Source organism: Lipotes vexillifer, unplaced genomic scaffold (assembly GCF_000442215.2).
Source record: "Lipotes vexillifer unplaced genomic scaffold, Lipotes_vexillifer_v1.1 scaffold260, whole genome shotgun sequence".
NCBI lineage: Eukaryota > Metazoa > Chordata > Mammalia > Artiodactyla > Lipotidae > Lipotes > Lipotes vexillifer.
The window spans coordinates 630591-645380 of NW_006778123.1; the positions used below are offsets into that span (position 1 = coordinate 630591).

General features: G+C 43.4%; 1 protein-coding gene across 1 annotated transcript in view; it reads left to right on the top strand.

Moving 5' to 3' along the window:
• Positions 1–14790, top strand: part of GLDC (glycine decarboxylase) — a 106529-nt gene that overhangs the window by 88757 nt on the left and 2982 nt on the right. The window contains exons 20-23 of the mRNA XM_007451457.1: positions 356–497; positions 2889–3000; positions 11238–11333; positions 14404–14576. Of these exons, the coding sequence (XP_007451519.1) occupies positions 356–497; positions 2889–3000; positions 11238–11333; positions 14404–14576 (523 nt within the window). The remainder of the gene's footprint in view (positions 1–355; positions 498–2888; positions 3001–11237; positions 11334–14403; positions 14577–14790) is intronic.

A 14790-nucleotide genomic window follows, 5' to 3' on the forward strand; every position in this document is an offset into this window, starting at 1 on the left:
AAAGAGTGTGGGAGCCGGGGCTGGGAGGGAGAGGGTGTGTAGGGCTGGGATGTCACCACATTCTTGTGAGCCCATGGCCCTGCATACTATTCCAGGCTGCTTGTCTCTGCCCGATTCGCCGCCACGGTTCTTGGGTGAGCTGCTGGGATGCTGATGGCTGCTGAGCCATGCCTCCAGCAGAGGAGGAAGGAAGGAACACTTCCTGAACATCTGCCCCTTAGCAGGTGCCGGGTCCCTCCCATGTCAGAGTTCCTCTGCTAGGAATAGAGCTTCCTGAGAGGGCCCAGCACCTGCCTGTTTGGTTAGACTGGATCTTTTTACAGCTTCTAAATTTGTATTATAAAAAACAATACAGGAAGAAGCATCTTGTCCCTTTTCTGCCTAATCACCCCATCATTTCGGTAAAGCCAAGCGAAGATGCCCGGCCTTTGGGTACTGTCAGCGCGGCCCCATGGGGCTCCAGTTCCATCTTGCCCATTTCATGGGCTTATATTAAGGTGAGGCCTATGGATGTGTGTTAGAGGGGTGCGGGGGTGTGATGTGTGGGTGGGGAACTGAGACTGCAGCCTTGAAAATTGCTGACTTGCGTGGAAGAAACCTTCCTAAAGAGATCAGCTAAAACTCATTTTGTCTCTTCATCATCAGGCTGTTTTCCTTTGGGTTCTCACAGTGGGTTTAACACCAGAGGAACTGACATGCCAGATATATTTTTCCAGACAGAGTTAATTACCATGAGTCATATGGATGTTCTGGCCACGTCATTTGGTTTCCTGTAGGATTTGTACGGCCCCTCGCAAGTGAAAAACAGTGCACATACTAATTATTACACTTGGTTGAGATCCTGGGATAAATTTTAGGAATACATCTCATTTTGCTTTATATGTCTTGGGAGCCTGGAGGATAAGATGAAAATAGCAGAAATTTGCTTATGTGGTGGTTTCCCAAAGCTCTTTGCCCTTTAGGGCCTGTGGAACTATACTCTCGGGGGTAATTAGACTTTGTCAGAGAACAGGCTTCCTTCCTTTGTGTTTTTCCAAGAGACACTACAGCCGGAGTTTATTTTATACAGCTTTTGTTCAAACTGTCCTGCCTGCCTCCTGGGCTGAGAAGACCGTGCATTGGATAGGAGCACTTCCTCAGCCGCTAATTAGAGCAGACTCTTCCCCAACTGGCTCCCCTCCTTAGAGGAAGGGAGACTTCTGGTGAAATAAAGCCCTAACTCAGCTATGCAAATCACACCAGATGACTCTTTGGGCTGGTTGTTACTCTTGAACAGTGTCGCATTTATGATTCTTAATGAAAACTTTCTGGGAAGCTGGAACAACAATTCTGTACCCCAGAGACTAAAACCTGCTTTTTGAAATGATACTCGAGTTAGTTTGCAAGTAGTAAAAACAAAAACAATCATAATAAAGGTCTGCTTCTTTGCAAACAGAATCTAATTTACAGCTTCCTTTTGGTCTCTACAAACCTGAGTTATTTGTTATGGAATGTTATTTGGGCTGGAGATGACTCATGTATAGAAAAGAAATGCCCCAAGGCTGGTTTGGCCATATGCCAGGAACACCAGACAGAGCCTCAGTTTAAAAATGAAATAAATAAAGTAGGGTTTAAGCCACCCCTCTGACCTTGGGTCCTTTATTTCAGGCTGTTGTTACTTATCACCTGGACTCTAGAATTCTCTTCCTGCTGCAGTCCCTCTTGGAGCCTCCCTACAGGACTGCTAGATTCCTGCCAGGGCTCTCCATCCTCTCCTTGCTTCCCTTTGCCTCTACTGCTGGATCTCCCTAGCCTAGCCTGCACAAAATTCTTAGGGGATTCTTCCAAAATGCACTTGCCTAGGGCCCATCCCAGAGAGAATCAAATTCAGCATATGCAGGTTAGGGCTTGGGCCATCAAGCTGCGCAGAGACTGATGCACAGGCCGAGGCAGTGGCTGGCTGAACCAAGTCCAGGTCCTTCCCAGCAAGGGTTTGAGGCTTGTGAGAGGTAGTCACAGCCTACCCGGCTCTACAGCACCTCCCAAGGTGCAGCCATGTGCCTTCCATTCCCTACCTTTGTTTCTGCCATTCTTCTCACTTGGAGTGTCGTCCCCTTTCTCTTTGTCTATCCAAATTCCACCCATTTTCAAGTTTCCACTCAAGTTCTAACTCTTACTCTAGGAACCCTTCTTTGACCAAAATGTGTCCTCTCCTTACTTTGGACTTTGGTGTCCCTGCTCTTTTACTTGGTGCCTTCTCATTTGCTTTATGTTAGTTATGTATACATCAAGCCTCCATCATATGAGGTGTTTTGGGAAGAAAGTAGTGAGTAGAAATTGGTGCAGTCCTGGTTTTAAGCTCTTTGCTGCTAAGGGCATTCACCCCATATAATCACAGGGACTTATGAACCACCAGAAAAGAATAAGATTGAACCTGGCAGTTGTTAAACATAAAGGCCTCAAATGTGGACAATTGGAAGACAAACCATACAAAATGGATTCAGTGGGGATTTTGGCCAAGATCCCACGAGATACCTGGCAATTATCAAGGCATCTCAAATTCACAATGAACAACCAAACAAAACCTCCCCCAAATGCATGTAACCTAAAAACAATTCTTTTTCTTCGGTAGATAACACAATAGTCAGCAGTTAGTTTTGTCCTGTTCTAAGCTTTGTATCTACAATAAGAAGCATAAAATTACTGTTCAAAGGAGGAAACCAAAAATTATTTCAGGCTTAGAGAGGATTGACAGATATCCTTGTTAGGATATTTCACTTATCTGCAATCCAGAGAGTGATGGTAGGCTGACTTCCTTTGTGAGTGGGATTTATCTGGGGATACCTTTGGTTAGTGTCCACTGGGTTTCCCTGTTCCGTGGTTGATGGCTCTTTTTCCCTCTGTTGCAGATGATGGGAGGCAAGGGCCTTAAACAGGCCACAGAAATTGCTATATTAAATGCCAACTACATGGCCAAGAGATTAGAAAAACACTACAGAGTCCTTTTCCGGGGTGCAAGAGGCAAGTATGAACTTTAGTCTGTATTCACCTTGGTTTTCTTCCTTGGCCAAACCAAGTTTGACCTAGTGGATGAGGCTTTCAGAAGAGGGTGGGGAACTTCTGTTTCTTAGCACGGACCAGAGAAAAGCCTAGAGTTATTGGAAAGCACTTCAGTTTAGTAAACAGGATATCACTATTTGCGAGGCTCTGCCATGCACTTAGTCTCTGAAGCGTAGGCCAACATGGAGCCTACACCACTGAGAGACGTATACATAAATACCATGCACAGTTCCATGGGAATGAGTGGAGTAATTCAGACTGGGCAGAGGTGGGGCAGAATAGTTGGGAGAGCCTTCTGGGAGGAGCCATTTGAGATAAGCCTGAAAGGAAGAGTAGCAGAACCCCAGTAAACAGAGATACAGGAGCAAGCAAGCCAGGGAGAAAGGAGCTGTCTGGGTGGCGGGAGTGTTGGGTGGGTTGAAGGATGGGATAGGAGGAAGGGGAGCAGATGAAGATGAGGCTGGAGAGGTAGCATGGGGCTTTGAAGGCCTTGGAAGGCTCTGGACTCTACAGTTGGGCCAGAAGGGTTTTTGAGCAGGGTAATGACAGGATTAAGAGGATGTTAATATCATTAAGACAGTGGGAGGAGATGAACATGCTGTTAGAAGTAGAATCAGGGGAGTTAGTTACTAATTAGTTGAGAGTGAAGACATGTTAGGTAAGCCTCCCTCTTAGAGGCAGTAAGAGATGGAGGAACAAGCTCTCCCTGGAAGTGACGGGAGAGGCTGGAGCAGGTAGACTTGCAGAGATGTGGCTCTGGGCACAGGATCTGAGAGCAGGCTCTTGGAATTGGTGGGACCCAAGGAAACAGTGTTGAGAAGCCAGAGCAAAACCCCTGAAGCAGATGGCTACATGGAGTGGGTGCAGGAACAGTGGCATCTGGTGAGGGGGGCTCTGTGCTGAGGCAGCTTTAGATGCCCCCCCTTCCCAACCCCCAGCATTTGTCATGGCGCCTGTCCTTCCTGCCTCTGCTCTGGTCCCACCTCCTCCCTGAGGCTGCCCTTTCCTTTCCCTGTGGCGAGAACTGCTCCTCTTGGCTCCCTCCTCCGCGGAGGATTCTCCCACTCCGTTTATCATCTGGCTGTCTCCTGCAGACCTTGAGCTCCTGCCCGGCGGAGGCTGTGGCTGCCTCTGTCCCTGGCATCGTGTCAGCACAACATGCACAGTCCGCACATGTAGGTGGTCTTACGTGACATGGAGGGACAGGCTGAAGAGCAGGTGGCTTAATAAGACTCAGGTCTCATGAGTCTTAAAAAGCACCATTACCTTTCACAATTAGGAAGCCTTTGGTCACCTTCGAAAGCAGTTAGGGCCCAACAGTGCGGTAGATGCTAGATGGAAATGGGCTGAGAAGTAGGCTGAGGTTGGGAGAAGGGAGAAGCTTTCATGGTTTGGGGGGTTTGGTGGTGAAGGGGGACAGGAGCTGCTTCAGTAGGATGCAGGTTTTTTTTTTTTTTTTTTTTTTGCGGTACGTGGGCCTCTCACTGCTGTGGCCTCTCCCATTGCGGAGCACAGGCTCTGGACGCGCAGGCTCAGCGGCCATGGCCCACGGGCCCAGCCGCTCTGCGGCATGTGGGATCTTCCCGGACCGGGGCACAAACCCGCGTCCCCTGCATCGGCAGGCGGACTCTCAACCACTGCGCCACCAGGGAAGCCCAGCTTTGTTTGTTTTTAAATAAGAGAACAAGATGATTTTAAGCTGCCAGGTAAAAGGCTGTGAAGAGGGGAGAGTGAAGCTACAATAGAGGGAATAATAGTAGGGGGAGTCAAGTCACCCTGGAGGTGACGGGAGGGTGGCGCTAAGAGTCAGGTGGACAGGCGGCGCACCTGATTTTGCGGCGCACCTGATTCTGTGGCGCACCTGATTCTGTGGGCACAGAATCCGAGACCAGGGAGCCACGGGTCTTGAGCTTGGGGCAGAGAGAGCAGAGAGCCGTCAACAACCAGTGCCCAGACCCAGGGCCACGGGTACGAGGCCCCTCTTTGGCTCTCAGTGTCTCCAGCCCAGGGAAGTGTGCATCTCCACCTGTGATCTTTAATTTAAAGGCTGATCTTGCTTTGTAAATATGTATCCAAAAGGGTGGTTCTGGAGTTTGAAAATAGAAAAGAACTAAATAATCGGGAGCTCTGGTTAACGATGCTCCCCAGAGAGTAGGAAAGAAAGTTGTGGGCAATATGTCTCTAAGCAACACAATGAAATGCTTTTGTTGGGTATGAAAGAAGCTACAAGAGCTACTAATTAATTCAAATATAGCTCCTGTGCTGTGAGATGCATCCTGCTTATGTATTGGCCTTCAGGATTAGCATCAGTATTGGTTTTGTCTGATTATATAAGTCATGTACATATGCTCAACATAGAACATTTGGACAATAAAAAAGTTTGAGGAGGAAAATGTAAATGATCCATGGTTCCATCAAGCAGACATAACCACTGAATATTTTGCTGTATTCCTTCCCACCTTACTTTTAGACAATTGAGATCATATTATAAACACAGTGTGTATCCTGTTTTTTAACTTTATTTTATATTGCGATTATTTCCCTCATCATTAAAGGTGCTTTGAAAGTTGCTACATCGATTCTATCACATATACCATGGTTTAAGTAATTGTAGGGGTCCCCCCCTCCGCCCGCCTCCTGCCCACCATGTTATTTGCATTTGTAACAATGCTGCAATGAACATCTTTTACCTAGTTTTTTTTTTTAAACGTCCTTGACTATTTCCGCAGGTTAGAGTTGTAGAAGAGAAGTTATCTCAGGATCTGAATGCATTTAAGCTCTTGAAATGTATGGCCTTGTTTCCCCTCAGAGACAATAGCAATTGATTTCATTCTAAGAGCATATGAGTGACCATCGCACTAGGGCCCAGTGAGCACCAAGTGCCAGGCTGGGAAAGCAACACAAACCAAACCCAAACTGTCTTTGCTAATTTGATGGGTGAAAAGCATCTTTTTGCTTTAATTTACAAGGTTTAGGGTTTTTTCCCCCTTCTAATTGTTATTTTTTATTTAATACTTCCTTAGGATTAAGTTTATTTAACAACTTCATTGAGATAGGATTCACATACCATACACATCACCCACTGAATTTCAGTGGTTTTTAGTGTGCTCACAGAGTTGTGTGATGCAAGCCTGAGTTCTTTAGAGCAAGAACGAATGTGGTGTGGATCGCATGGGGATGCATGGCACTCCAGGAGAGGAAAGTGAATGAGCACCTGTGGCTCAGGTGCCTGCCGTATGCTTGGCATCACGTGACTGGTTCGGGCAGAGTGTCCCAGGAGATTCGCAACACAGAAAGATGGATGAAATTTCCATTTGTTTCCATTTTATCCAAGAATTAAATAATGAATTGTATTTCTCATCCCAAGCAGAAAGAAATTGGTGATTACAGACTTTCTTACCCAATCCCAAAGTTCATGAAACCAAAAATTGTCTCGTGTTTGGTCTGGTAAACACATTCATTATACAATCGGAGGCTTAGTATTTTAGGGCCTAAAAAAGAATGATCACCGTACCTCCTGAGAGCCCAAAATAGAAATGTTCTTAATAAACACATTGTATTCCAAAATGTCTAATGGCAATATTAGAAGACGTTACTCATCTTAATCATATTTACCAGCTCTAAATAAGACTGGAATCACGGACAACTGTGAGGCAATAATTTTAATGAACTCCAGGCTTCCCTTTATGAACCATTTCTTTGAGAGATTTGAAAATACCAGTGAAACTTGTTGAGGCTTAGGGTTATGTGAAACAAGGAAGCGATAGCCAAGAATTGGGATGGGGAAGCAGCAGTAGTATTTATTCTGCTAGGATAAGGAAAGGAATTACCTCAGGTAGGGTGAGGCATTTTTAAAGGAGGAACTGAAAAAATTCACAGGTGTCTGCTCTTGTGGGAGGCTAGGCTCACTGTTTGACCCAAGTAGAGTTCCCGTCAGTGGATAGGCCATTTTGTTAGTAGCCCAGTGTTTTATTTATGTTTTAATTTCTTAAATGCTTATCTCTTTTTGACCTTAGGCAAACCTAACTCTGCCTGGAAATTCCTGTCCCTGAAGAGGTTTCCCGGTGGCCTTTATGGGCAGGTGGACATGGGCCTTAGAGGCTGGACCCTCACATCCCTGGCTGGGAAGTGATCTCCTGAGGCTAGGGGGCGGGTGGCCCACCTACTTGACCTCATTCCCAGGGAAACAGGAGTCTTGATGCTGTTAGTTGTGGTCCCTGGGTTGCAAATGAAAAGCTTGACCGAGTGTTGATGGCCCACCCAAGCTTTCTAATTAGCTAGTGAGTTCCATTTATTTCTAGGCACTCACTCTGAGGACGCAGGATAAGAAGGTTTCGGTGCCTGCTCTCAAGGAGGGTTTTGGGAAGCCTTATCTTTCTGTAGCACTTTCCCATGTCATCTTCAGCCTTGTAAGATAATTAACACATGAGGGGTTGGGAGGGGGGATGTTCCAAGCTTAGAGCCAAGCCGCTTTCTTTCTTTTTTAACTGGGGTATAGTTGCTTTACAAATCTATGTTAGTTTCTTCTGTACAGCAAAGTGAATCAGCAATACGTATAAATATATCCCCTCTTTTTTGGATTTCCTTCCCATTTAGGTCAGCACAGAGCATAGAGCTCCCTGTGCTATACAAAGTTCTCATTAGTTATCAGTTTTACACTTACTAGTGTATATATGTCAATCCCAGTCTCCCAATTCATCCCTCCGTTACCCCTTAGTATCCATATGTTTGTTCTCTATGTCTGTGTCTCTATTTCTGCTTTGTAAATAAGATTGTCTATACCAGTTTTTTTCAGATTCCACATATATGTGTTAATATAAGATATCTGACTTACTTCACTCTGTATGACAGTCTCTAGGTCCATCCATGTTTCTATAAATGACCCAATTTCGATCCTTTTTATGGCTGAGTAATATTCCATTGTACATACGTACCACATCTTCCTTTTTCCTTTTTTTTTTTTTTTTTTTTGTGGTATGCAAGCCTCTCACTGTGGCCTCTCCCGCTGCAGAGCACAGGCTCTGGACGTGCAGGCTCAGCGGCCATGGCTCACCGGCCCAGCCGCTCTGCGGCATGTGGGATCCTCCCGGACCAGGGCACGAACCTGTGTCCCCTGCATCAGCAGGCAGACTCTCAACCACACTGTGCCAAGGGAAGCCCCACATCTTCTTTAACCATGCATCTGTTGATGGACATTTAGATTGCTTCCATGTCCTGGCTATTGTAAATAGTGCTGCAATGAACATTGGGGTACATATATCTTTTTGAATTAGTTTTTAATCTTTTCCAGATATATACCCAGGAGTGGAATTGCTAGATGATAGTTCTATTTTTAGTTTTTAAGGAACCTCCATACTGTTCTCCATAGTGGCTGTATCAATTTACATTCCCACCAACAATGCATGAGGGTTCCCTTTTCTCCACACCCTCTCCAGCATTTATCGTTTGTGGATGATGGCCATTCTGACCGGTGTGAGGTGATACCTCATTGTAGTTTTGACTTGCATTTCTCTAATAATTAGTGATGTTGAACATCTTTTCAAATGTTTGTTGACCATCTGTATATTTTCTTTGGAGAAATGTCTGTTTAGGTCTTCTGCCCATTTTTGGATTGGGTTGTTGTTTTTTGATATTGAGCTGCATGAGCTGTTTGTATATTTTGGAGATTAATCCTTTGTCAGTTGCTTCATTTGCAAATATTTTCTCCCATTCTGAGGGTTGTCTTTTAGTCTTGTTTATGGTTTCCTTTGCTGTGCAAAAGCTTTTAAGTTTCATGAGGTCCCACTTGTTTATTTTTGGTTTTATTTCCATTTCTCTAGGAGGTGGGTCAGAAAAGATCTTGCTGTGATTTATGTCATAGAGTGTTCTGCCTATGTTTTCCTCTAAGCGTTTTATAGTGTCTGGCCTTACATTTAGGTCTTTAATCCATTTTGAGTTTATTTTTGTGTATGGTGTTAGGGAGTGTTCTAATTTCATTCTCTTACATGTAGCTGTCCAGTTTTCCCAGCACCACTTATTGAAGAGGCTGTCTGTGCTCCATTGTATATTCTGGCCTCCTTTGTCATCGATTAGGTGACCACAGGTGTGTGGCTTATCTCTGGGCTTTCTATCCTGTACCACTGATCTATATTTCTGTTGTTGTGCTAGAGCCAAGCCACTTTTATTTTGCTCATCATCCCCCCGACCCCTCTTCTTTCCTTCTCCTTCAACTTTCCCTTTCAGACGCTCAGCTATAGTCATGGTTAGGCCCAGAGGAAACACATACTCACTGAAAATTAAAACTTGCACTGATCAGTTTATACAGTTGCTACTTCAGATTACTCTGACTCACCATATGCCATATATTTGTATATTTTTTCTCCTTAAAAACTGAAAACAAAGATGAACATCTTGGGATCTGGCCTCCAAGAACAGCCAAGTTTAAATTTCACCCCTTTTCAGCCTCAAGTAGAGAGAGAGAGAGAGAGAGAGAGAGAGAGAGAGAGAGAGAGAGAGAGAGAGAGAGGGAGAACTGCCACTAGTTTCCATTTGAACGTATTAGAATATGGACTTAGAAAATAACATCTGAACCTCATTTTGAAAATGGAGCTCTTCCCAAACCACTTGGCTGTGGCGGGGCCTCTGCAGATGAAGTCTTGCTTTAGCAGCACTGGGCTGGGCTGGGCTTGATGCAGCCTTTCAGCTATTACTGAACCTCTGCTTGAAAGACTGTGCTGTCTGCCCGCCAGCAAGAGACTCCTCCCCACCGTGTGTCCGTCTCCTCCTCCCCTCCTGATGGCTGAGTGTTCTTCAGAGCAGTGAGCTCCATTAGCCTTCTTCTTCGAGTCATTGTCATGGTACTGGGATGGCTGCCAGAGCCTCAGAAAAGAAAGGTCTAAGCTTGAGGTTGGGCTCCCCAAATGGGGTAGTGTCGTAGGGCATTTAGCATTCCTGAAATTAATAGTTGATGAGGATTTAAATAATGTCATGAGTTTCCCCCTGAACATTCCAGCTGGTCATTTCTTTTAGGCACTTTTTTTTGGTCTAAGTTTATCTACCTCTGAATACACCTTTCTAGTTTTGAACCACACTCCTTACAATTGAATCCTCATCACGGTTAGAAAGCTTGTTTTAAAAATATGCAGTGACAGTACATTCAAAGTCTCAGGTTCTCATACTTTTGTTTTCAAACAAAGCCAATCCCTTCATATGTATTCATCACACGAGAAGCAGAGCAGTTCACATACTAGATCTTCAGGGGCTGTTAATGACTGGAGCTTTTCTTCTCAGGCTGGAGGAGTTATGTCAGCTCCAAGTATCTGTAAGTAGATTCACTGTTTGCTGAGGGTCAGAACAGCGGGTTAAGAAGGAGTACGTTATTTTTACCTGAGTAGATACTTTCCTTGAAGGAAATTCATCAGTTGTGTGGGCCATGGAATTTGGGAAGCTCCCAGGAATGCTGTTCTATTTAAGAAAATGCTGACTTACTCCGTGGTTTATTCTAGATGTTGGATGGGTGGTCAACAAGTCATGCTGGGGAGATGGCAGCCTGAGGCTAGAGAGGCAATTGGTTTACAAATTAGAACGAAGTGAACTGACCCCCACAAGACTTCGGCCTCATCAGCTCCTTGCTACTTGTGTTGTGCTGTTTGACAGCCCTTATTTCTAATTCTCAGCCTGAAGCCTGAAACCAAAACCTCAAAAGCCCCTTTGAAGAATCAAATAAAATTCTGTGTCTTATGGATATTTGTTTAGTATGTATTTACACACACACAGAAGAAACCGTTATTTGATGTTGGGAGCAATGTTGTTGAAAAGGGTGTCAATGTACCTTTAACTCTAGAAATATTTTATATAAAAGGATCAGGCCCATGATGACATGTTTAACTGTTGCAAGTAGATTTTAGGTCCTTTGAGTAGAAATGGTCTCATCCCCTGGGATCTCAGCAAGTCTTCCAGCTACTGTTCCACCTCCCACCAGCCACCTGGCTCATGGGTGTGTTGAGCACTGAGGACGGGACATATTGGCCCAACATGTTAACAATGTTTATGTGTAGTAAGAGCAGATGAAATCTTTGTTGTCAACTATAAACTTACCAAATGCCCATGGTTTCTTGGTCCTCGATGATATGCATTAAAAAGCTGGTTTATTTGTTCATTTGCTTGGGTAAAACAACAAGCTGATGTTAATCTTGAGCTGAAATAATTTTCCTCAACAGGTTATGTGGCTCATGAGTTTATTTTGGATACAAGACCCTTCAAAAAGTCTGCAAATATTGAGGCCGTCGATGTGGCCAAGAGGCTTCAGGATTATGGTGAGTGGTCTCCCGGGAGTGACCCCTTGTAGGGGAACTTGGGTTTTTGACATTCATGTAGCTGCCCATGCTGGCTATGGACCACAGACTGAATGTGCAGGTACCATAGTAAACTGATCCACAGGCTAAATGGGGATCTGGGGGCTGTGGATAGAGAAAAAACTTTCCCCATGACTCCATCGGTACCATCCTTCAAAAGATATTAAATCACGCATCTTGAATCCATCAGCAGCTAGGTAAAGAAGACTTTATAGTTAACAAAGTTAAAAATCCCAGAGAAAATGATTGCTGCTCTCTGCCATGTTTCTGGTAAATCCTTCCACCTATCCTACTCCTGGTAAACAGAGAGGTCCATGAAAGTGAAGGAAGTGAAGCAGGCATCCTGTAGGAGTGTTAGAAAGATGAGTGGCATTTGAGTTTTATAGCCACCTCAGTCGTGGCATAGCTGTTTCAGCTGCTCATAGAGATGAAGGAATAGGTGCACCTTCTTTTCCCAGAGATGATGTGATTTTCTGTGAAGTCTTTTATCTGTGTGTTGTTAGTGGGTGTTCACTCAGCACAGCTGTTATTAAAATACATTTTCTTAGTGACATTATTAATAACATCACAGAACGTTCAATTCTCAGGAAGGCTAAGGTGGGGAGAAGTTTGCCTTTTGATGGATGTGTAGTCCTATCTGAATTTTAAGATGATATGAATGACTTCTTTTAATAAGGAGTGTAAAAGCTTTAATAATTTAATAGTTTTACTATCGTATCATAACGGGAGTCCCACGTGTGTGACTCATTCCTCTCGTGAATGATCTTATTATGTAGAGTTACACTGATAATAAATGGGAAAACCAGAGAGTTTTCATTAATGAAATTAGCAATTACCTCAAAATCTCCTGTTGGCTGCTCCTATGACCTGACTTAACTTCTCAGGCAATGGCTGAGTGATGGCTGATTCAGGTTACGGCTTCCCTTCTGCGATGTGTGGTCTGTATCCCGCATCTGACTGCAGCAGCATTTGCAAGGAGTGAGGTGGGGGATGGAGGTAGGAGGGAAGTGGTATTTGAAGTCACTTCCCAGTATTTCCAAGTTCTGCTCTATCTACAACCTTGATATTTTGATGTTTGATAGAGTGATGGCTATGCTTGCCCTAAGCCCAGAATTGTCCAGGTGCCTGGCACATAGGAGGCACTCAGAACAATTGTGCTTAATAAGTGAGAGAATGAATGAATGGCTAAGTAAAAAAAACAACAGTGAAAATGACAGCACAGATTCTGGGTCTAAATCACCTACTGAATCAGAATTACTGATTACACTAGGGGTGAGGGAGGCCTAGTAATCTGTGTTTACAAGCACTCTATGGATGAGTCCTATCAGGTTAGTTGTGGGTGGGGCATGCTGCCATATGGCAGAGATTTCTAAACTTAACCTGATTCTGATATGAGTTTTTAAAGGCTCATACCTTGGATTTCCTGAATCAGGGTTAAAATCCAGGAATCCATGTTTCCACGACAACTCAGATGGTTCCAGATATGGGCACCACTACAGCAGAAGATACTGGGCTTAATTTGCTCACACATGGAATTGAGGTCAGACTTAATGGATAATGAGATCAGCTTGTTGTTTAACAAAGAAATCCCTTTCTGATTTGGGTGACACAGTTGTAGGCATTTGTCAAAATTCATTAAATTGTACACTTAAGATTTGTGTATTTCGCAATAAGTAAACTATCACAAAAATATGGGGACAGATATTGAATTCAGATATTGAATTCTAGCTAATATGCATGCTGAAGTGTTTAAGGGGGAAGTGTACTGATGACTGCAACATGCTTGGAAATGCATCAAAACTAAGATGGATGCCTTAGATATGTGATAGGAATAGATGACTAGACAGATAAGTGATAAAGCAAACAGAGCATCATTGTAGATTCTAGGTAGAAGGTATATGGGTGTTCACTCTACAGTCCTTTCAACTTATCGGTATATTTGAACAATTTTATAATAAAGTGTTGAGAAGACAATCCCTTAAAGAATGCAGGCATGACTCTATAAAGCACTCCATGTAATGATGCACACCAGAATTGGGAACCATTGCCCTCCAGGGCCAACTTAGTTGACAGAAATATCAGCCTGGGAGCTGTTCTTCATCTTTTAAAGTTTCATAGGAAAAAGTGTGAGAATTGGGAGAAAGTTGTTTTTGGCTTTTGTCCAGGAAATCTCTCTTGACCATGTGTCTTGTCGATTGATCTCAACATGTGAAAGCTTTTGGAAACATAGAAATACCTCCAGCCTGTATTCAGTGTAAAGGTGAAGACTTTCTAAATCCTGGGCAAGCCTCAGTTTCCTCATCTGTAAAATAGGGACAGTAACACTCACCCCAGGCTCCTTAATGCTTGTTACCTCATTATTTAACTTTTGGTAGGCTATAATATTTTAATTTCTCTTAACCTAAAGTATTACATGAACATTATAAAAAGATTCTAAAACACAAAGTGGTAAAGCAATTATACCCCAATAAAGATGTTAAAAAAAATAATAAATAAAATAAAATAAAATAAAACACAAAGTGAAATAAAAACCCTAGTCCCATTTTCTGGCAATAACCCTGTTAGAATTTTAGTATTTATTCTTCAAAGCAGCTCCCCTCATAAAATATACATACATATATAAAGTGTATGTATATATATACACATACACACATATATAAATGTGTATATATATACTTTGTCATTTTTTAAATAGAAATGAGACAATATCATTAGGTAGCTTGCCTTTTTCACTTAAGTTGGGTAAACATTCAAAAATATTAACAAATATACATTTAAATACTAAGAATGGCTGCATATTTATTGTATGGAAGCCCAGTAAAATTTGCCTAACCAATCCTCTATTGTTGGATGTTAGGTTATTTCCTAAGCTTTTCTTCCATAGATCATGCTAAAATGAATCCCTAGATATATACGGTAGCAAATTTATCAGATTATTTTCCTTGGGATAAACTATAACATGGGGAGGGTCTCTTCTTCCCAATTGGGGAGGTCAAAGTTAGTGACAGAAGTTCCCCCATCTCCTTTGCAGGATTTCATGCCCCTACCATGTCCTGGCCAGTGGCAGGCACTCTCATGATTGAGCCCACTGAGTCGGAAGACAAGGCAGAGCTGGATAGGTTCTGCGATGCCATGATCAGCATTCGGCAGGAAATCGCCGACATTGAGGAGGGCCGCATCGACCCTAGGGTCAATCCACTGAAGGTACGTAGGCACTGGTACTTGATCTAAAATATCCCAGAGAGTAGAAAACAGTGTCTGGATGGTGTGCCGGCAACCTCTGAAGTCTTACTGGAAGATGATATTCTTGCCTAGAATAATGCCATTCTTCTGAGCAGACCATACGTTCATTACCTGGAAGTTTAAATCTTCTTGAATCAACACAACAGTGGTTACTCAAGTATAATGTGGTTATTTA